Source organism: Triplophysa rosa, unplaced genomic scaffold, assembly GCF_024868665.1.
Source record: "Triplophysa rosa unplaced genomic scaffold, Trosa_1v2 scaffold28_ERROPOS1528291, whole genome shotgun sequence".
In the NCBI taxonomy this organism is placed as follows: domain Eukaryota; kingdom Metazoa; phylum Chordata; class Actinopteri; order Cypriniformes; family Nemacheilidae; genus Triplophysa; species Triplophysa rosa.
This window is the reverse complement of record NW_026634304.1, coordinates 81,773-106,120: the sequence shown is the minus strand read 5'-3', so window position 1 is coordinate 106,120 and position 24,348 is coordinate 81,773. Positions and strand designations below refer to the sequence as shown.

The following is a 24,348-nucleotide window of genomic DNA, read 5'->3' as shown; positions in this document are numbered from 1 at the left end:
ACAGAAATACATTAGTCTTTTTTAAATAATAATAATAAGTCGTTTTTGCCTGTTCCAGAAAAACTTGTCAGTTGGTTTTGATCTTATCTTTTTACCTGAAAATGTGCTGAACATTAAGATATGTGATCCTACCTTTTGTGACCCTGAGTGATTCAATCGCAGGATCCTTAAGATTTTTCAGACATTCCTGCAAAAACTTCTCAACCACTTTGTAGTTGCTGAACCCAGGCAGTTCTCTTCCTCTGCATTTCTGGCTGTGATCCTTAAATTTCCCAATTGATTTGTGAACTAGTTTATGAATAAGAGACATTTTCTCATGACATAATTTAACAAGCACTGTCACATAAAGCTGTTATTCCATCTACAAAAGCACAAAGCAGTAAAGTCTAACCCAGGGGGTTTCAAATCCTGGACAACTGCCAGTCCTGCACATTTAGTTTTTCTCCCTCATCCAACACAACTGATTAAACTCATCAGCTCATTACAGGAGACTGCCTGAATCAGATAAGGGATAGTATAGGTGCATCCCAAATCGTGCATTTGTCAATTTTCTCTGTTTTGTATTATGATGCGAATAGTGTATTTACAATGAAAAGCCCCCATCCCCCCCCCCAAAGACGTGCACTTCTGTGGTGAAAATCAAGCTTTTAGTGTTGTTTTAATTCCAACACAGACTCAAGGGAATTCGTGACACAGTCAAGGATGTAGAATCTATTAATTCGTGTTCATGGACACGGATTTCCCCTTTTTTTGTGTCACTCAGCACGAATTTCAATGTATTTTAATATGCAGTATCTTTTACAGTATGTGTATAAATATATCAACTCAAATCTGATGATAATTCATACCTATTTTACAAGGTTGTTCATTCGTGTGAACTCCTACGGTCTCATTTGTACGTTTTATTATAATTTCACTTTGCCCGTGACGTTAGGCTTAGGGGCGGGGTTAGGGTGGACCTTTATCGTTGCTTAGCCACCTCGTAAAATGTGATTGTTTTAGCAAAATCAGCCTTTGCGCCTGTGATTTTAGGGTTTGAGTGGGGTAAGGGGTAGCTTATAGCCATCTTGTGAAACATGCAACTTCCTCTGGTATCAGGTTATAAACATATAAATGTATATACACACGTGGTATGTGTATCGAAAGTCTTGCTGAGTGACACGAATAAAGGGGAAATTCGTGTCCATGAACACAAATTAACAGATTACACAATTCGTGACTATGTCACGAACTGCCTTGAGACTGGGTTGTTTAATCACAGTTCGAGCCATAGATATGCAAGCATAACGCATACTGTAGACTCAAGTGTTGATACGATCGCTGTGTCAGCTCTGCTTCTGCAATGCTCATGTAGCCGGACTCACCCGCATCTGCTCCAAGTGGGCCTTGAACCGGCGAATCGTCTGGCATGGGAAACGGGTGGTCCAACCAGAAGGCTAAAGAATGCAGCCTCTAGCATCTGTCACTAGAGCACCTCTTGAGGTCAAGGAGTGAGGTTTAATGCCTAAATGTAAATGTAATGGTCTGGGCTGGTGCGAATGAATGGAGGAGGGAACGAAATTCCATATGAATGAATCCACATATAGTAAAATGAGGTAAGGGTGTAGGGTTACATTCAACTCATTTTAAGGCATGAAGAAATTATCAAAGGACAAAAATCCTTTTCTTATGCTATTCTAATGTTCAAAGATAAGTTATAAGTGATAAAATTATCGAATGCAGTAGGACTTTAGGAACTTGAATGGCATGCCTATTCAGCCAGAAATATGAATTGTGTAATATTGGACACTTCACACACTCAACAGTCGCAGTTTCACTTATGTAACGTAAGTGAGGCAGGTTATCAGACACTGCACGAACAAAGTTCTCCTGTGGAGTGATAGTGACTTAGGTCATGTTGGGCAAAACACAGTGTCGGTCCTTCCTACACGCAAAGTACGCAAGTTGTGTAGGGCCCCGTCACTATCAAGGGGCCCCCATGATATCAAGATGATTGCTGTTACAGTATGTACTCGTGCCAGGTGATGACATGCACGTGATGTGTTTATGCACCTTTACATATGGCCATGGCTACAAACCAGAGCTATCCTTCTGGAGCAGAAAAAATAATAAGAAAAAAACCCCGCTAAGAACGTGAGGCAACTGAACAAGACGGTTTTGCCAAATTATGCAATGAATGCCTTACAAACCAATACTTCCAAATTCAGTATTTGTCCGCTGCATTTTGTTTGCCTATGGTAATATGTCATTTTTAGTTTGTGTCATTACACATTAAACTATCAAAACGCTCTTATATGTGTTTTAATGCAGGCTATAAGAAATAACCACATTCCTTTTCAATTATGATGACTAATGCAAGCTGGCGTTTGAGCTTACTTGTGCTCCAGGTGTACCCACCCTTTGGCCAGGACCACAAGTTGCTGATGAAAAGATGATGGACTTATTAAAAAATACTGTTTTACTTTCTGAAAAAATAGTTTTGTGCTATTAAGTTAAGTTAAAAGGTTAAAAATGTCAGGTAAAAATATTTGTGAAGTTTACTAAATATTTTGCAAAAAGTACTAATGGTAATCAAAATTAGCTCACTGTATGTTGTTTGTTGACAGTGAAAATACTTTTAAAGAAGAGATTATTGAGCATCTCTGCCAGAGAATGAAAATGCTGTCATGAATTACTCACCCTCAAGTTCTTCGATAACACTAGGAGCTCTGTTCATCTTCAGAAAACAAATGAAGATCATTTTGATGAGGTCCAAGAGCTTTCTGACTTCTCCGTGAAAAGCAATGTACATTCAAAGCACAGAAAGTGAGTGAAGACATTTTTAAAATAGTCCATTTAACTCCAGTGGTTCAACCTTATTTTTATGAAGCGACGAGAATACATTTTGTGCACAAAACTTTATACAACAATTTACTCTCGTCTCCCATGCATTTCCAGAAGAGCATGCGACGCATACGTTTGGTGCTGAGATAGAATGCAGATGCCTGTGTTTCCTCAACATGCATGCGTTGTGAAACCCAGCTAACAAAAGTTTGTTATAAGAACATTCCTTAGAGGTTATTTATGTTTTGACAACGTTTTAAGAACATTTAAAGTGTCTGTTTTTTAATGTTCTAAGAACGTTGCCAGCGAACAAAAGTCACCATCATGGTGATCAGTGTTTGCTTGAGTTGGGCTCTCGACCCTGGACTTTCACATGATACATTTTTTGGCGAGCTGTCACTGTGTGCTTTTAAAGTACAAGTACAGTATTATGGCAATGCAAATGAGAATCTGATCAAGTAGTATTCGGTTGGTGGTCATTAAAATCACCATCATCTTGTAGTTCGATTCACTGATCTCATCTGGTTTAAAGGTGCTGTGCTGCTGATCCTGAAAGAATCTTATAATATCAATGAGTTTGATTGCATTTTTATGCTTAGAATGATTTGTGAAATCTGAATGCAAAAAAAACTTCTACAGCAGAATTAAAACACACACAGACATCATGAATCAGTGTAGGAATCTCAACAATGGTGACAATCATCAAATTAATTCAGATAAACAGATCAACTGCAATGCATGCTGGGAGTCATGAATGAGTTTTGTACTATGATGTTACCCAGCATGCATTGCAGCGTGAAGTTTTCTTTTGTTGATTGTCAACATTGTTGAGTTTCCTTTGCATTCAGATTTCACAAATCTTTCTAGACAGTATTCTAGACAATCTGATATTCTAGTGTTCTTTCAGGATCAAAAGCACAGCACTCAATGCAGATGAGATCAGTTAATGAAACTACAACATTACCGTGATTTCAATGATCACCAACCAAACACCATTTGATTAGATTCTCATTTGCACAAATGCAATTAAGATACACAGTTACTGCATACCAACAAATAAAAGAAGTAAAAGTCAAGGGTCAAGAGCCCAACTCAAGCAAACCATGACCACCTTGACGGTTACTTTTCTTAGCTGCGAACATTCTTAAAACATGAAAAAAATGAACACTGAATATTTTAAAAACTTTTCAAAAGCATGAACAACTTCTAAGGAATGTTCTTATAACAAAATGTTGTTAGCTGGGAAGCCAGCTCCTGCTTCTGCACTGCACGTATGTGTCACGTGCTCTCGTGGATGCACACTGGATGTCAACGCAGAAGTCATTTTTGAAGATGAGTGGAGATCCTATGGTTTTCAAATTACCTGAGGGTGAGTAATTAATGACAGCATTTTCATTTTCTGGCAGAAGGGGTGTGTGTAAGGGAGGGGATTCTTTACAGCTCAAGAACATTTCACATATACGAAATACAAAGCTTATCAAAAACACAAGGCTGCATGCTATAGGCTATCAACACGGAGCACTCACACTAGTCAACTAAACCAGACTGTAGGTGTCAAATGCAGGTGTCAAATGCACCTGGGTACAATTCGGTTTTCAAACTGTGAGTACGCTCTTTGACTTCATTTGCCCTCGTATGTGAAACTGCCGGAATTGTCTGGTTTACTATAGAACCATGACGTGTTCCATTTGGAACGATACTATTATAGTAAAATTCATACACTACATCAAGGTAAACTCTGCAGGACTGAGTTTGGGCACCCCTGGTATAGCAGGCCATTTGAGACACAACTTATGTTTGTGAAAAGTGGAAGTATACTGACATGACTCCTTGGTTTGTTCAAGATTATCATTCCAGTTTTTGAACTCCGCCCGAAGCTGGCCCATCAAGTTGTCCTCACAGTTCAGCTCCCTATTCATGAGCTCCCCATCGATCAGCTCCCCAAGTGACAAGTCCTTGATCATTTCGTTAAAACCTGTTAAGGTCTGTAAGAAAAGAGAGAGAGAGTGAGAGAGAGAGAAGAAAAAAATAAAAGGTCTTCATGCAATAATCTGTCTTGGACTTTTGGTATGGATGAAAAAAGCATGAGCTTGCTGTTCACACTTGTTTGCATGTGTCATTTACAATACATTGAAATACATTGACTACTGTTGATGTCCAAATTAGAGGTCTTCAGGGAGGACCCGGCACCCGTACAGGTTCGGGTCTATGTTTCATATGGTCAGCCAGGTCCAGGTCGGGTCACAAATGTATTACTTTGGGTCCCGGGTCTTATTTAACATTGTGTATAATACCCAAGTCGATCTGAGAGCATCGCTGCGATCAGTTAGTCAGCACTGTGCGCGTGTTTAGTAACGTGCATCTCATAAAATTAGGACGAGAAAAGTGTGAGTCTGGAAATAAGGGAAAAAACGTTCAAAAAATATTTGGGTCAGCGTCAGGTTCGGGTAGTAAATTTATGATTTTTCTCGGTTCTGTCACGGATCACAGTGAGGGAGAAAGAACCCAAGTGCAGGCAGCGGGAATGCAGGGGTTAACAAAGACTTTTATTAATTAATAAACACGGTAACATGAAACCAAAAAACCCACAATGGGGAAAAAACAGACACGATAACAAGGGGCAAAACTAGAAAATAACAAAACAAACTTGCGACACAACGTCAAAATAAACAGGCAAGGTAAGGGTAGACAAGGCAAGACGAGGGGTATCCAAAAACACGGTATACTAGGAGCGAAACAGAACAAGACTAGGGAACAATGTACACGTACTCACTCTGGGACACACACGACCACCACAGAGGCACAACAACCACATACAATGACCGAGCAACAAGACAATGAAACATGAGGGCATTTTAAAGGGAAGACAAACGAAGGGTAATCAACGAGGGCAGGTGGGAAACATTAGACACGGCAGGGAAGCAATACATGAAACGAGAGGGGCGGGGCCAATGACAAGACACGAGAAAGCACATGGAATGTCAGAAAGGTAAACACCCCTTGGCTTCTCACACTAAACATAAGGCTTTGCCACGACTCTGCCACAAGACCAAGAAATCCATGACAAGATAAAGCAGAGTCGTGACAGGTTCTGCACGGGTCCGGGTCCAACTTTAAAATTATTAAACGGGTCGGACCTGTGTAGCACATTCACGGGTCTCTTCGGTTTCGGGTCCACGTTTTTGGACCCGTGAAGACCTCTACTACAATGTTCAAAGAAAAACAATCACTGAAAGACGAGTAAAAAGGCCAAAAAAATACACTGATCACCACCACAATGGTGACTTCAACAAAACTTTGTTTGTGCCGTTCAAAAGTTCTCGTTTACGTATCGTTTGTGAAGTGGTGCAGGCCAATGTTACCCCACCAGTCCTTGCTTCGTACTGTGATCCACAGATGCCTTGCATCTTGGTCGTGCAAACTGGCATTTTTTCCGCTTGATGAATTAGCAACACGGCACAGATATTTCTGCAGCTTTCACCGGGTCAAATTTTTTTCCAAGACCTTTTTAGACCTATTTTAGACCATTATGAATGAAATTTAAGACCTGTATCACAACATAAAAAACAGAGCACCCAACATTCCCATATCAATTTCTTTCTTGCATACGAAGCAGTAGGCTTAAAAAACGTTGATAGCAACTGGCTTTAGCCAAGCCTTAAACTCCATGACCACAAAACATACTGTTCAGATCATATCACAGACTTTGTGTCACGATTCGGATCACTAACTTTGCTTTTCATCTACCTTTCAAAACATGTTTACTTTCAACAATAGTAAATTAATAAATAGTGTTTACGAGAATGTGTGTGGGGAGAATTTCATTACTTTGCAAAACATGTTTCTAAAATATAACTAGCTATTCATAACTAGTTATAAGTTTAATTCTTGCCATACTTGTATTAAATATGGGCAGTTTTAAGAAGTGAATGTGAAGTGAATTTTGCACAGAAGTCCTGATACAGAGAAATGGGTACATCATGTTTGCGTTATTTTAAAGAGGCAGACAATATGTATAACTAATGGGTATGATGGTGACAAATGTACACTGAGAGTAAACAACTGTATATGACGGACGGATCTTTAGAGAAAGCTTTGAAAGCTTTAAGGTTTTAGTAGCTTCATCTTCTAGTACACAGTAACGTACACACGCACACATTTAGACTACAGCTGCTTCTTTCTTTTCAAATGCTTAACTGAATTATGATTGATCAACCCATCAAAACTACCACAAAGTGTGGATGCGCGCTCGCTCATAATATTATTATGGATCGATTATATCGCAGATGTAATCAAAATGCGTGTCAACCCCGCCATAGGCAACAGATTATGTAAAATATGCAAAAAAGCACTTTTATACTGAACTCACTGACATAGAGTGCACGCCTATAAATGTCTTTCATTTGTCTTTCATCAATAATTCGGGGGTCACATGCATTCCGAACCACGAGATGTGGTCTGTGAGAATCACCGATCAACTATGATCCCTTTAACCACTACTGAATACAATCTGTTTTATGTCTGTGGGACTAACCCTAACACCAAAGAATCAAACGGAAGCATTTTAATTAGCATTAGCGTTACATGGCCGTAAGAAAGTTAAGACCTGTTTAAAATGATTTAAGACCTAGAACACAATACTTCAGTGAATTTAGGACTTTTTAATGCCTAAAATTTTGATTTTGGAATTTAAGACTTTTTTAGACTTTTTAAGACCCCCGCGGAAACCGTGGTGTTCAACTCTGTGGGGCACTCTGCAAACTGGCTGGCGTATGGCATATAATGGTAAATTTGCTCGTCGTTTCCCATTGATGACAAATTTAAGTCTACTCTTACAATAAAGAAGCAATAGTACGAGGATGGCTAGAATGCTTATCTTGAAACAACGCGCATATTTGTGCATTGTGCTCATGTCACACAATCAAAACCGATTTGAAACTTGTCACATATAAACACCAGTATCAATCAGATCACTTTACTACCATTCATGTAAACACTATGCTCGGATTCCTCAATCTGAAGGATTTCTTTCTTATTTAACCCTTTATCGGTCAAGTTATCATATTAATCGACCAATCACAACAGCATTTCCATGCCTCTCTGTGAGTTTGTGTAAGCACGTGGACATCTCTCAGTCAATCAATAGAGATCAGTCTACGTCATAAATAGTGACATCTTGGCATCTGACCAATCAAGAGTTGCAGGGGGCGTTTCAAACTTCAGCATAATTCCGGAATTTGTGAAACACGGATCTGCGCTCCTACCTACTCCCACAAATATGTAAATAGCATTGAAATGAACAAGGATAAGTTAATGAAACTCACACATTATATGTTGAATAGTTGTGTTTAATGTTGACATAGATGTTGTTTGCGCAGGATTTCTATAAGTTAATAAACATTGTTGCTGAAAAATGGTGTGGTTATATTTAATCATACGCCCCGTTCAGGTAAGTGACAAAGTGTCCATTTTTAGACATATGCCCGATGCGTCTAGTTAGCCATACTTTTAGTAATAACGCATTATAACGTAGGGCAATAGTAATGCAATATCGCTTGAGTAGGAGTGTATATAGTGCTTATATCAGCATGGCTGTGATTAGGTCAATCACAGTCAATGATATAAGAGCACTATATACATGACTACGAGTGCGATATTGCATTTATACAACAGTTCGACAGGACACATGTAAATGGGCAAACCCTAACCCTAAGTGTGAGCAGGACTGCTTTCCTTCCTTTTTGTGTTCTGAAATACAGAAGTTAAAGGCCCGATTCACATTTTGCGTCTATAGCCGCATGGAAAATGCGAGCTGCACTGCTTTCTCCTTTTTTTTCCACAGTGCCTGGACTTTGCGCTCTCCTGGCGTCTGTCGTCACTAAGCAACATTGGACCACGATAGCCGTTGAGATGAGGAGGTATAAACAAAGGATATATGGATTATATGCACTTAAAATACCTTGCAATAACTCTGCTACTAGATTTAGTTATGCTGTGATCATCTGTGTCTCCATCTTCATTGAGCTTGTCTATATTGGCTGGTTCTTGTGACATGACCTGGGGTGTGCTTGCGCCTTTCTGAAAAGATTGAGATTTTTTCATCTCGATGCGCCGCCGACACTCCTGAAAAAAATGGTGCGTCACCCCCTATTTCCATATAGGAAAAGACGCTAAATGTGAATCGAGCCAAAGGCAGGATGGGTGATCCTGTCCAGAAACATTTTTTGTCATGCTGGTTGGAAATCTCTTTACATCCGGATAACAATCAAGAAGTATAGTGGCAAAATAATAGTTTTATATTATATATCGTCTGTGAAAGGCGTAGAACCAAAAAACTTTCAATGTAGGGAGAATGGCGGACAATCTGCAACAATCAAACTTTCCTGCGGAACCGACAACAAGTAAATCTACAAAACGGAAGTCAGTTTGAGGAAAAATATGAAAGAGGAAAACTGGAATTAACATCGATTCAGCTTTTACACGATGGAGACAGCTCCAGCAGGCAAAGGGTCTAAAAGACGACACCATGGTTGCTCTCTTTCTTTTGGACAGGTATGTACATGCTTCCAGAAGAATTTAATGCATTTAGTTTGTAATTCGTTACATGGATTTACAAAATACATTCATGTGTTTGGAGGAGGCGTGGCTTTGGATGGCGAATCGCATAGAGGGTGGGATTATAATTTCAGTGCTAGCAGGCTACAGTTAGCACTTTTCCAAAAACAACCACCCCACCTTTAATACGTTTTTAGAACAACATAAAGGTGAACTGTTATCCAAGTTCTTACAGTTTAAATTAGCTGTGATGGGTTAAATAAACTCTCAACACCGTGTCTACACCGGACGCGACAGGTGCGACGCAACATGACAACCTGCTTGTTCTTAATGGGTTTGTCGGTCGCACCGCGCCGCATCCAGTGTGGACAAAATTTGAAATTATAATGGGTTCTAATGCGTTTCTAATGTCTTTTGTCGTGTCGCGCCTGTCACGTCCGGTGCAAACACGGTGTAAGTGGACAGACACGCACCTACAGTGAAGCCCAGACCAGTATTGAAATGTAAATACGCAGTAAAGTCAGAACTGTTTTTGCTGAGTTTATTTGATTAATATTAAGTATAATGAAATGATGTTAATGGTTGACTAACGATTAACAAAGTTCGGGAGAAGCCAGAGAATATAATAAAGACCGGCTGGTTCGCAATCAGCAATCATAGACTCTACCCTATCAGCTCAAGCGAACCAGCACATAAGTAGACAAAGATTCTCACCCGAAGCCATCTCTAAAGGATTACACGTCCCACCACCTCCCCGGCTCCTCTACTCGAGCTCTTGTTGATAGCAGGACTCCGGGGGTGAGTTCCGGGCTCGGCGCGAGCTCGGAACCCGCTCCTGGACAGCACGTCAAACACGCATATTCTTACTACCCCTGTTATCTTCATTATCTGCTCAGGCGAACTCGTGAAGTCGTTCGACGTTCTCTTTGCGCTGTCCAGTTTGTCCCGCAGCTTTCATTTTCAGCAATGTACGGGAATATTTCTGAAAAAAATATTTTCTGAAAAAAACGAGTGATACATGTCTTGATAGTGAAGGGAGAAACTAAGCCCTTTGAAGCTTTGAATCAATTGAACCAATTGCTTCATAAAATGATTCACGTTTTAAAAGAGTCGAAACGCTGTGTGCTGGCACCACCTAATGATGAAAATGTTGTGAAAGCATCAAGATCTCAGGTCAAACTCAATAACACATTTTACAAAATAATTGCTAACGTTTTTTTAAATGGTAAAGTTTTAAAATAAATGATATATCCATAAATTTCATTAAATATTAGTACAGTGTTTTTTTAGTTGTATTTAAGTCTAATCACAGCATTAATACAATTAACTATGTCCAGAAGCTGCAGTGTGAAGAATTTCTTACCTTGTCTATGAAAATCAGCTTCAGATGTATGCCTATCCAATAAATCAGGGTGTTGGGAGTGCATGTGTTTCAACATTCATTGATGAGGTAGTATTACGATAACTGAGTTGCTGATTACAAATCATACACCTCAAAAACGTTACTCCTCTATCTTCAATATTCTAAAACCCAAATCATATTTTTGCCTAATCAGCGTTGTTTGTGTTTATAGTACATTTGGGCTAGATTTGATGTCAGCTAAAGCATTGTAAAATGATAACTGACCATAGATTTCAACAAACAAAATTGATTTATTTCTGTTTTATAAATCAACAAAGTAAAATTTTACGGCCTATAAGTGTAAACCATAGTAGACACTGGTTCATGACTTCACGTTAAGATCGACACCCCCTAGTGGCTAAACATCGAAATGTTTTGAAACAGTAATGACATAACAAAGCCTGGTTAGCTGAAATCAGTATGATACGTGCTCCGAAGCACTAACTTGAAATGAAAGATTCGTAAAGGTTTCGAAGCTTCATGGAGGAGTGTTTCGAAAGCGACCATCACTAAAATGCAAGTGCTCATTATCCGTTTTTTTATTTTTTATTTTTAAGCACAAAATTGGAAATGGAAAAAACAATCATTATCCGTCTTTCCATTTTGGTTATGGGACTTGTGCTTAAACCGTGTATCATTTAATCATTCGTTTTTCTATCATAACTTCTACATTTGTTTAATAGAAGAATTCATCCACAAATCATTTACACCTCAACACTTCAATCATACCATTGTTGAGGAGAACGTTTACAATTAACAAATTGGATTAAAAAAGTTTCAGTTACTAATATATATATCACTTACAACATATGGCACTAATGCATACACTCTAAGCTTATAACCCTTATAACCCAATATTACTAAAGCAAGCAGATGATAATGATGGTGAGGCTTTTACCGTAATTAGGAAGATTTTTGCTTCCTGAGGGTCAAGTGGTGGTCCCAATTCACATCCCTTGAGCTCACTTTTCAGGTCCCATATCTGCCTCTTTATTTTTTCTGAGAGCAGTGGCAGTGACTTCTAATGGTTAAAAATCACATCAAAATTAACTGAAATTTGCAAATGCAAAAAACATGTAAAACCAATGCAAAGGAATTAGCTAGATTTACGTTTTGTAGCCATACATTCACCATACAGTAGTTTAAATATTTGTGGTGCCTGGATCATTGAGGGAAAAGATATAAACCCCCCCACTCCCTTTTGTCCTGGTTTCTTGATACCATCATCAAAAGACCAGAGCCAAGGGGGGGGGGGTGGATTTAGGTTGGTTCTCCCCCCAAAAGTGTTGATAACCTTTTGTTTCTCCATGGGATATTTACGACTCCTAAGCTTCAAAGCAAGCAAAGGAGATGTGAGAAGTCTCTCTGCTTTGGCTCACCTGGAAATTAAGGCCTGTAGTTTATCCAGAGAAACTTCTCTGACAAAACTACACAAAACTGTCCTTTTTTATAAACATATGTAAATATCTATGTTATATGTTGGCGCTCTTGCCATTTTAAATAATCTGTAACTGTTAAATATGCAAGTTTTAATTTAGGCTTTGTTGTATTCATACAGTATGTTGGGATGATTCACAGTTTAACATAGTTCAAGGCATAGTATGTTTCCTATGTAACTACTCCTCTTTTAATTCGCTATCTGATGAGCTATGTTATAATACTATAGCATGCATCATTCTATGTCCATAACTAAGTTTAGTTATTAGGTGCAAATTAACCCTACTGTCAGAGCTATGCAAATGAGGCGCCATGAGAAACAAAGGAACTTTCTCTGGCCCACTTATCGCTTTCATGGCATTGGCCTGCAGGCCACCTGGGGGCAGGGCAGGTATACATTTAAAAACACCATCACGATACACTGTGTGGGGAATAGAAAGAAAAAGAAAGAGAAAGTGGAGAACAATCCAACAGACACCCGGGCTTGCGATTAGGCAATGGAACTTCGGACACCTAAACTCAGCTATTCATGCACTATGAAAGATCTCCATGATTAGCTTATTTTTGCACTTCCTGCTTTTCCCTGCCCGATCATTTCTGTCCACTGAATGGAGGACCTTAGCACACATGCGGTTTTGGTTACAAATGTTGGTCCACTTGCAAAAAGGGCAGTGTGAAAGCGAACCACACCAAATAAATAAAATCTACATTGTATTTGGTCCGGACCAAAGCAAGTGAACTAGCAGACTTCTCTGGTGTGAATACACCCTTAGTTATAATGAGTCACAACTGACAAATGTAAAACATCACATCTGCTAAACAACTTTTTGTCATGAGGGTCTGAGGATAATGCAAGCCATGTTTTATGCCAATCAGATGAGCGGTCTGGGATGCGGTGTGTTCAGAAAAGTTGAGATCAAGTTTCTTTATTTTTTTTTAAGATTTAGTTTTTGGCGTTTTTTTGCCTTTTAATTGTAAAGCTTGGTAGTAGAGAGGACCGGAAGCATAGTGGGAGAGAGAAGGGGGTGGGTTCGGGAAAGGACCATGAGACGGGAATCGAACTCGGGTCGCCCGATGCGCAACCACGCCACATGTCGGAGCACTGCCCACTCGGCTCCGACGAGATGAAGTTTCAATTGTGAAAATAACTGTCATCATTTTTTACCATTTTGTGCTACACCTTGTGATCGTTGACTACAAGCTGCTCTGAAATGCGGTTGGTTGTGAGTGACTCCACTTCCAAATATAAACATGTCCCATTGAATAATCCCAAGCCCAACATTAATTGACAGGTTTCTGTACCAGTCACGAAAAAAACGCAAATGCGAAAGGAATTGCAGTTTCATCACAGAGGCCATCCACATGGAGACACATTTAGCTGTATAAGTAAACATGTTGTATCGTGTTTTGGGAGAATTACAGTGGCACATACTGATTTGGCATGTATATTACACCGTTTTGAGTTGGTTTCAGTGGTTTCGTTTGTACGCATATATTTCTTGATACAACGCCATATTTACGGAATGAAGAGGGAAAAAGATTGGATAGGGAAAGCTCTGGCTTCGTGTGGATGTGGCCTCATTGAAATTAAATGGGGAATTGCTATTGTGACTTAAATATGATGGGGTCATAGCGTGTAAGGCAGAGGAAATTGAGTTGCAAATGGACTTTGCTTTTCCATTTGAAATTTGGCAGACATTATACAATCTTGCCTTGTAAACACTTATAAAAGTGATTTAAAGACAGACTTACTTTGATATGATCAACAAGAAACTGGGACAATTTTGCTGAAAGAAATTTAACCGTAGCTTTGTCCTCATTCATGAGGCAACTGTAAAAAAGAAATAGTGTAAAAATAAATAATTGTTAAAGAATGTGATGTGAGGCCAAGTATAGTGTTCCATACTCTGAATTTGTGCTCCGCAGTTAACCCATCCAAGTGCACACACACAGCAGTGAGTAACTCACACACCATGAACACACACCCGGAGCAGTGAGCAGCCATTGGGGGGGATCGGTGCCTCGCTCAAGGGTCTCACCTGAGCCGTGGTATTGAAGGTGGAGGAGAGCGCTGATCATTCACTTCCACCACCTACAATCCCTGCTGGTACTGAGGCTCCAACCGGCAACATTTGGGTTACAAGTCTGAGTCTCTAACCATTAGGCCACGACTGCCCTGAAAGTTATTCAGTCCAGTCCGGTGAAGACTGATAACTTACCCATTTTATATAAACAGTAACTTGACCTTGTTAATGATACGAAAACAATAGAAAACAATGAATAATTTACTAGGTCAGTGGTCACCAACCCATGCATTAAGATCGACTGACACAGGTGTTGTTAACGTCGGTCCTGGAAAGCCACATCCCTGGAGAGTTTTGCTCCAGCCCTGATAAAAACTCATCTATCTGTAGCTTAGTAACCCTTCAGACCTTCATTGGCTTGTTCAGGTGTGTTTGATCAGGGCTGCATCAAAACTCTGCAGGGCTGTGGCTCTCCAGGACTGACGTTCACCACCCCTGGTGATAATTCCCCTTGTCAATCCCTAAAATAATAGAAAAGTTTTCAGTTCAGCTTTTCATGTCTCCGTTTATAATATCCTGACTGATCCCCTGGCCTGAGTTTTCTAATCTGATGTGAATCACGTCACCTCTTGTTATATATACACAGTACATGTGTAAATCTAAATAATAATAATCTTGGTCTTGAAAATGTTGGTGACCACTGCATTATGTGAACAAAGTGTTGAATTTATTGCTGAGTTCAATTATCATGGCAGGAATGATTTAAACAAGAAATGTGCACTTTTTTGTCAGGTACTTACCTGAAAACCTCATGATTTTTGAAAAAGTCTGCTTCCATCTGAATTGCCCTATCCAGAGACATTTTTTCATCAATCTGTTTTTGGCCTCTGCATTTCACCATGATGTAACCTTTGCTGAGAGGGATAACTTTGTTCTGGACGATGTCCAGGATGTTCTGCTCCGTTCCCTTGTCTATGAGGTCTGGCTTGGTTAAAATCGCTGTAAGAAATAAAAGAGGAAGTCATTATGTAATTATTATTTATTTAGTTTGTATTACTTAAGTGAGCTCTAGTCAAATTACAGTTGTTCACGCTCACAGTGCTCTCAGAATTATGGCCAGTTGATAATACCTAGAATTTCAAAATCAAGTGCGGGAGGCAGACCTCTTTCCTACCTAGCGATTTGTAAAGCGGTCATATGACATAGCTAAAACTAACAGTATTGTGTTTATTTGGTGTAATACAGTGTGTTTATGCGATTTGCGGTAAAAAACCCCACAATATCTTTCACATACCATACATTACTGTTGCTCCTCTCTGCCCCGCCTTTCTGAAACGCCTCGATTTTTATCGTTTTGAGTTCGATTTAAGTTCATCGTTCTGAAAAGCGTGGTGTGCTCTGATTGGCTAGCTGCCCAGTGTGTTGTGATTGACCTCAAGCATGTAGTGGAAATGCTACGCCCCGTACCATATTTGAGGCATCAGCTTCCAAAGCATATTGACACTGGGTAATGTCATCGGTACCGTGCGAGTTTGAGCCCAAAAATAATTTAGAAAATGCAGATGACCAAGCTGATCAATCAACTTGGCCAATCACGACTTCAGCAGAACGTAACAGATCGGTAAGGTTTTATTTTTAAAAAACTATTAGGTTTAACAGTTTGATTACTATAGGTAACTTCTTTAGCGGCCTGTGACACTGTGTCTCGACGCGATGCGACAGTAAAACATTATAAACAAGGCATTTGTTGCATCAAGTAGGGAAATAATTACAGAATATAATGACTTTTTTCGTGTTGCGTCGCGCCGCAGGGGAGAACAGTACTATGTAAATATGTAAATATGTAAACATAAAACCATTTCTGCATTTGTGATCGTAGCAACGAGAAAAACTAATTTCACTCATACTCGTTTGAATAGTCAGTAGCAAATTATTCAATAAAACAAACTTGCAGGCGGCGAATCAGAAGCAGCAGACTGTCCTGCAAAGATGGATTTGCCTCACTCTTTAGAAACCTTTGTGCACAACCAGGTGTTAACATTCGATTATGGGGCTTGGGGCTTTTGGAACAGTGTTGTAAATAAAACTTAACCACTGATTTCTAATTGTGTTCTCTTTTGGAAGACCCAACAAAGTAGTTTTGCTTTCACAATGAAACACGCAGCGTCTCCACAACATGGCAGCAGCAACAACAACACTACAGTGAGAATAGTTACGCCTTCTTTCTTTGCATATACATTAGGGCGGTATTATGCAAAGCTTCCCACACACTGATGTAGATTTTTGTAGGCGTGTTTGAATGAAGCGTTTTAGGCAAGTCTGGATGAGCTTCTGCCTTTAAATAGAGCATATCTTTTGGTCTGAGACTTTAATTATTGCAATTTTATGTGTATTTGCATGAACAAAGATACAGGAAAACACAAACACAAGTCGCATCATATGACCCCTTGAAACGGGAAAAAAATAGGCATGCACATACATGTTGTTTATACATTATTGTAGCACAGTTTGTGTTGAATACAGTGCATTGACATTTAAGCCTTTAAATTAATTGTTTTTAAAAAACAATGAAAAACTGAAAAAAGAAAAAATGTCAGGGTGTGTCAAAACTTCTCCAGTGGCTCAAAACACTCTCAGACCCCAGAGGGTTAAAGGTGACACTGAAGTAGTGTTGATGTTATATGAAGAGATAATGAAACTATGAATGAAATGATGATTGACCATTAATGAATACCTGCAGAATCGTCACCCTAATAGTGTTAAGTGTTTCCTGTAGTTGGGATCTTGACCCTTGAATTATAATAATGAACTAACTGACCAGCTGTAATGTTTTGTATAGTAATTATCTTTATTATAGAAAAAAAGTAAAAAATCAGTCAAATGATGACGTGTCAACATCAGTAACATAAGCATCAATTATAGCCAATAATTGTGAAAGCGAAAAAAAAACCCCATTAAAATAGGACCAGTACGTGCTTGTCCTTCATCGCAAGCCAGGCAGCCAACACCATGACGTGCCTTGAACCTGCCCGAGTGGGACCCGAGCTCAAAGAAGGTCAGGTCTGACCAGGGGATAGGGGGCGGTGGCACTGAGGCGTGATAGAAACGCGTCATGCCGGTGTGCCATGCTCTCCAAGAAACTAAACTCTGAAGCACACCCGTCAAAAAGACAAGGTTGAAACTGTTGTACCCAAGAACACAGCGGCGAGAGATTTCCGAAGACAATACATGATGTGGAGAAATGGTAATAGGCGTTTCAGACAACTGGTCTACTGCCGAAACGCCAAGGGGAATGTTGCACGCTGAAGAGGGGATGAATCTGCTGCTTGCGCTGTAAATCCAGGAGGACTAAACTCAAAGTGAAGTTGCATGGCATAAACATACTGTATGTGACCCTGGACCACAAAACAATAATAAAGGTACATTTTTTTAAATTGAGATTAAAACTACATCTGAAAGCTGAATAAATAAACATTCCATTGATGCATGGTTAGTTAGGATAGGACAATATTTGGTCTAGATTAGGGCTGTCAACGTTAACGCGTTAACGCATGCGATATGGACCGGATGACTACTGTACTCGCACTCATCACTTTCCCCAACACATAATTCACACCCCACTGCCTATAAGACTCTGTTTATAAAGTCCTCCAGGGGGTATTCATCTATGTCAGGAAGCATAATGAGAGTGAGTAGCTCATCATCCAGTCCAGAAAGAAATAAATGGTTAATTCCAGGGTTGCTCCAACTCACCAGTCTGCACCCCTCAAAGAAATCCTCCGCATACCTCTCCAGAGACATGCCATCCTGGCAGAGCTACATCAGCTGGGTCTCTGGAGAGATGTCAAAGTCTAGATCTGAGAAGGGGTTTGTGAAGGGCTGTAAGAGTGGCAAAGGGGTTCGGTGATGGGGTGGTTTTTGTGGTCATCACTTATGAACTATATTAAAAAACCTGCAGTAGATACGTTGAACCATACAGGTAAAAATTAAATTGGAAATAAAAAAATATTTAGTTTTTAAGTCTACTTAAAGCGGCAGTCCGTAGGATTGGTCTCTTTGTCGCCATCTCAGTTTGTAATTGCTACTGCAGGTGATGTGCGGAGGTATTTCTTTACATGAGTTGTGATTCGGCACTGCTCAACTGCGCAGATGAGTCTGATGTTTTGAGTCGTGGCCTGTGACATAATGACATATTTTGCATAATGTTACTAGCACATTTACATTAGTTTACTCATGAGGGATGTTGTGGTAAAATGTGGTTGTGTTGTAATTTGTTCACGTTAACCAGACTTCTATTTTGACGGGTCGCCGCAAAGGGTGTTTGACGATCAGTAGTGCCAGAGGAGAACTGGTTCCCCTGGTTGGGTCTGTGTTCTCCAGAGGTTTTTCCTCCACTGGAGTTTTGGGTTCATCGCCACCGTTTGCACATTGGCTGCACTCGTTTTGCTCGCCGGGAGGCTGCTGACATCAGCTTTAGAATTTTGTACTTATTAATATTATTTTAAATATAACATTTTGTGTGAATTATTACCACACCACCCCATATAGGAATTTATAGTCTGCATTATATATTAACTATATTTCTCTTCTTTGATTTTCTGTGTGTGCGTGTCTTCCCTATGCTTGTTTGTTTGTGATACACTGCTGTGTGTGCATTTGGTTATGTGTCTCACATGTTATGTGTCTGGCGTGTGCTTGGTGTTCCTAAGTGTGTGTGTCATTGCGTGGGTAATGTTATTATGTTCAGTGTGTACGGGTTTGAGTGTCTGTGTTTCAAGCGTATGGGTTGTGTGTCTGTGCTCTGTAGGGATGGGCGATATGGCCCTAAAACTCTATCACGATAATTTCTGGTATTTGTTGCGATAACGATAAAAATGGCGATATATCCATAACGCCATCCACCGCTGTTTTTTGCGTCAAGTGATAGTAGAAATCTAATAGATAGAAATCTAATTAAATAATCTATGCTTTTATACGCTCATAAACGTATTTAAAATAACGTAATACAAACTCGCATTTCTACTGTATGTAAACAGGCAGCAGTGCTGTGCGCGCTGTGTCGCTATGAAAGCACATGTGGGCGTGAGCTGCGCACGGGACGCTCCATTCATCCTGTATATAGGCAAGAAATCGTATTAAACAATTTGCGCAAGCGCGCAATACTTTTAGCCAAAATAATTGTTGTGGTGTAACGTATTATAACTACCAACGAATGCTTAACAAACGAATTAAATGAAACGAAAGTGAAACTAAACATTAACTCGGATGCATCTACAGTGCCAACCTAAACGAGATTTAGAGCTCGTCTTTTAGTGCAAACTCTTTCTCAGCTTCACGTCTGCCCTCCGCTAGGCCCGGTTTCGCTTCACATATGAGCTGTGAATGGGTCTCACAAAGAAATACGTCATCAACTAGAATTTATCGTTTATATCGCGGGAAGACTAATTCTAATCGTGTGGGGAATTTCCACCGGTATATCGCAAACAATATAATATCCCCCATCCCTAGTGCTCTGTGCATGTGTGTGTGTCTGTGTTTTATCTGCGTGTGTGTCTGTGTTCTGTGAGCGATTGTTTGTGTTCACTGAGTGTTTCATGTATGTACGCTGTGTGAGTGTAGCCGTGTGTGTGTGCGTGTGCGTGTGTGTGTGTGTGTGTGTGTGTGTGTGTGTGTGTGTGTGTGTGTGTGCGCACCCACCTGTATATTTTGTGTCGTGTGAATGAGAGTGTATCTATTCACTTTGCTCGTGATACTTATTCTATTTTTATAAATGTAATGTATTGATTATAGTTCACATGTTTTCATGTACAGCTGCTTTGTAACAATGAAAATTGTGAAAGGCGGTATATGAATAAAATGTTTAAAGTCCCTCTGAAGGGGCAGTGACGAGCATCTTCATTATTCTGTATTCTATATTTTCAAACAAAACTGAATATTGAATGAGAAAAATAAAGGGTGTGGCTCATGTTTACACTGTGAATTGACTGGATGTATAATAACAGGAAAGATCACCACTACAGTGCATTTTCAAATTTTGATTAAAAATTATGACTTAACAATGAACTTCATAAGATTTAAGTAAAACTTTCATTTTTACACATAATGGGATGGTTTCCAGAACAGCGTTTAAGACTAGTCCTATTCTAAAACAAATGTTAGAGCCATCTAAAATGAAAACAGCTTGCATTGACATATCTTAAAATACATCAGTGAAATAGTTTTGTCTCAAAACGCACACAAGTAATTCTTTTTTTAAGGCATGTTTGTATAAAAGGCGTTTTCCTGGCGTAGGAGGCGTTTATACATTTTCCTTTAAAAACGCAGAACTTTTGGTACAGTTATGCGTGACGTGTACATTACTCCAGAGTTTTCCACCCCCGAAAACAGAGACTTGTGGAAACACTGCAGACCCTGTTTTAGTTTGAAAACTATAAACGTATGCGTATGTGTGTAAACAGACAAAAATGGCAATATCAGAAAACAAAGGCATGGTAGCCCACATCTGATCACTGATTGGGTATCTGATCTGTATCATTGTGTATGCTTCCCTGATTCGTCAAGCCCTTGTCATACAGTATGAGCCAACAATGACTAGCCTTGCAACGACCGTGTAAACAACCATTTTATTCTGGGAAAGCTTTTTTTTTTGCAATGCTGTTTAATGTTTTGTGGGTCACCACTAAACTGAGGAGTGAGGTCTGAGATTAAGTCAAGACCAGGCAATGAATTATTGATGTTATGCTGCATGTTGCTTTGTTTAAAAGTAACTTTGCAGTTTACTAATGTTGAACTGCAAAGATGTAAGTCACTGTAATGTTTTCACTTTCATACATTAAGCGCATGTTTTAATTTCATATTAAAAATACTCTTTTTAGTAACTTAAATAAAAAGTCACATGCAGCTAAGCACTGTGGCAAATACAAGATGATTTTATAATTTATTAACCATATTAAGGCATGCTGTTCAAGAATTCTTGTACTTTAAAGCTAAAGTTTAAACATACTGTATGAAATGCATTTCTGAATACATGGAGTAAATGGTAAGTATGACAGCTGAGACCCTGAGGCATTTGACAAATAATTAAGTATGAAAACTAGGAAATAATATCCTGATTCTGCTGAACTAACACATTAAAAATGTTCCATTTAGGACAACACTGCCCTTTTAAAATGTACACACTAGATCAGTGTTTCCCAACCCTGGTAAGAACCCCCAACTTTTACATTTTTATGTCACTCTAATGCAGCGGTTCTTATGCTACGTTCCAGATTTTACAACTCAGATTTTGGGTATTCCCAACCTCAATCCCGGAAATAAACGTCTGAAACGGCAAATGAAATCGGTTATCCAACCACTGAACTCAGGGCAGATTGATCAACCCCGACCCTCAGCGAGATTTCATTTGACGTGACAAGATGGCGGCTAGCCCTTCACAACCTTATGTGAACTGTTAATAAACATTAAAATGTCTGTTTTTGCCATAATTGGCACAAGAGCACAAACTTCTCTTGGAGTCTCGTAGTGGGGCAATTATACAGAATTAGTGCAAACTGCTGTCCGACATAAAAAAACACATTTAAAAAGCATTCAAGTATTCAAATAATATGTATAATATCAGTAAGCTTAATATACAGTATATATAATCATCATTTATTGGGTACTTTCAATTGGGAGATGGGTGTCCCGAACCAAAACCCCAAAATTTCCAATTTTTTAAAGTGAAGTTCAATTTTTCTTTGATTTTCAATAAATGATTAAACTTTATGTAAAAAAATATGTCCCGGATTTTCACGTCACTACCGAAACAGTGTATGTTTTAGTCCTTTGGCTGAGACAGATTTTAGCCACACCCCTACATTTTTGATCAAGAATCATTACTGTGTCCCTCTCTCTAATAGCTACACGGTGAGTAGATCTGTCTTTTCATTTTTAAGAAAATGTGTTCAAAAGTCTGAAAATCTGTGTGTAACTTTAAGGAACGTATCTACCAAAAATCTTTTTTCTGCAATTAAGCAAACTTTATTGGGCGTTATTGCATAAAATTAAGTATTTATGTGAATACATCTGTTCAGAACTGTGATTGCTAACCGTGTGCTGATTAGCATCTTTGAGCTAGGCTCAAAAGTAAAAAAATTGTCACAACCAAAACAGTCACGACCGAAATGTATCACAGGGCAGCATTGTTTCAGTAATGACAAAATGAAGAATTGTTTATTTGGGGAAATAAACAAAACTCTGTACAGTTATGCAAATCATTAGAATTTTAGTATGTTTTAGGAGTGATATAGTATGTGAGCTGTAGGTTTTATATTAGATTTTTACTGTCAGATGTGTGTCTGCTATATGTGCTGGCTGCGTATGTGCAATGTAGTAAGTTATTTGTATTAACATAAAATGTTGAAAGTCTGATTCAGCTGTGCAAATTAAATATTGTGATCACTACCAAAACATTACCATCGCTACTGAAAGTGTGTGTGCCGCGATCGAAACTTTGTTTTGGCCAAAATAAAGTATATTAAATTTTTAACTAAGATGTTATAATAGTGTTTGGTTGTATATATATATATATATAAACTATTGTATCCCTAAATTTGAAATCGGTATGATCAATTTTATGCCTTTTACGAAGAAAGATTGGATTAAAAATACAACAAATCTCATAAATTACACTTGAAATATTGTTAAAATTGTACACACGAAGCCAGTTTCGCCTCAGCGACCGCCCCTGCAGGGACCCGTGCTTCCAACTCATGCTCTGCCGCAGCAGACACAACTTCCACATGTAGCCAGTTTCGCCGCAGCGACCGCTCCCTCAGGGGCCCGTGCTTCCATCACTTGCTCTACCAGAGCAGACGCCTTCTAACTCGAAGCCAGTACCGCCGCAGCGACCGCCCCCGCAGGGGCCCGAGCTTCCATCATTGCTCTGCCGCAGTGGAGACCACATTCTCCCAACTGCCGCAGCAGCGCCACTCCCGCAGGAGCCTTTCTATCTTTTCCCACTATCGCAGAGTTTCTGCCCTCACAGAAGCCCAGTCCTCTCCTTCGAGGCCGACGCAGCTTTTACTTCCTTCACTCCTAAGAGACCCCTTTTACACCTTTCACTGCCGCAGCAGTGCCGCTTCCGCAGAAGCCTGTTCTATTCCTATTCTCTCTATCTTTACATACTGCCGCAGCAGTGTTCTCTCTTTTCCCTGGTCAAGGGGCGGGCGTTCCGAGCTCGGGAGTATTTGCCGAGCTCGGAACCCTCGCCCCGGGACAGCACGCCAAATACGCATACTATCCGTCCCACCTTAATTATCTGTGAGGAGAACTTGTGAAATGTTAATAAAAACAGATTTGTCAAGGTTACCAAATAATTTTAATAATACTAAATTCAGATGTCAGAAATATCCCAAATCCAAGGTGTCTGGAACTGTTATGTTGCATAAGAACCCCTGCTCTAATCTGACACACTCTTCTGAGGTCTTTGAGTCTTTACTAATGAGCTGATACGTTAAAACAGGTGTGTTTGATTAGAGAAATTTGTTTTTTTTTCCCTCCAATTAATTTGACTGTAACAAAGCTCAATAAAACGGAAGGAAGGAGGCGGGAACCGGCGAACATTTAATAAACTTTTAATCAAAATAAACAAACAATAATTCACCAAATAACAGGCCGGCAGCCACCTCACGGTCGACTGCCGGCCACACGAACATAAACAAACTCAACTTCCGGGCCCGGGTCCTCTCTCTCGATGGTCCGGTCGCTCGTCCTTTTATGCTCCCGAGCTCCCCCATGAGGCATGCTGGGACCGGCGGTCGCACAGCTGACACTCGTTGCCACTTACGCCGCCGGACCCGCCTTACCCGCCCCACGGCTCTCGCCCCGCCTTCCTCGCTACATTGACATTTTAACATGTTTTTTTGTGTGTTTTACTTGTACAGCTGCTTTGATGCAATTCAAATAGTAAAACGCACTATAAAAATTATGTTTATTAAAGGGTTCAAATGACACGGCTAAAACTAATATTATTGTTTGTTTTAGATGTAATGTAATGTGTATACATGATTTAAGGTTCAAAAACGCTGTATTTTCCACGTACCGTGCATGTTTGTATCTCCTCTTTGC

The 24,348-nt window shown here is 39.6% G+C and overlaps 1 protein-coding gene across 3 annotated transcripts in view; it reads right to left on the bottom strand.

Moving 5' to 3' along the window:
• Positions 1–24,348, bottom strand: part of LOC130550326 (interferon-induced GTP-binding protein Mx-like) — a 33,969-nt gene that overhangs the window by 5,013 nt on the left and 4,608 nt on the right. For all 3 annotated transcript variants that reach the window (XM_057327765.1, XM_057327766.1, XM_057327764.1), the window contains exons 2-6: positions 15,042–15,240; positions 13,970–14,048; positions 11,679–11,801; positions 4,646–4,808; positions 133–288 (exon numbers count right to left, since the gene is read on the bottom strand). In XM_057327765.1, the coding sequence (XP_057183748.1) occupies positions 133–288; positions 4,646–4,808; positions 11,679–11,801; positions 13,970–14,048; positions 15,042–15,240 (720 nt within the window). The remainder of the gene's footprint in view (positions 1–132; positions 289–4,645; positions 4,809–11,678; positions 11,802–13,969; positions 14,049–15,041; positions 15,241–24,348) is intronic.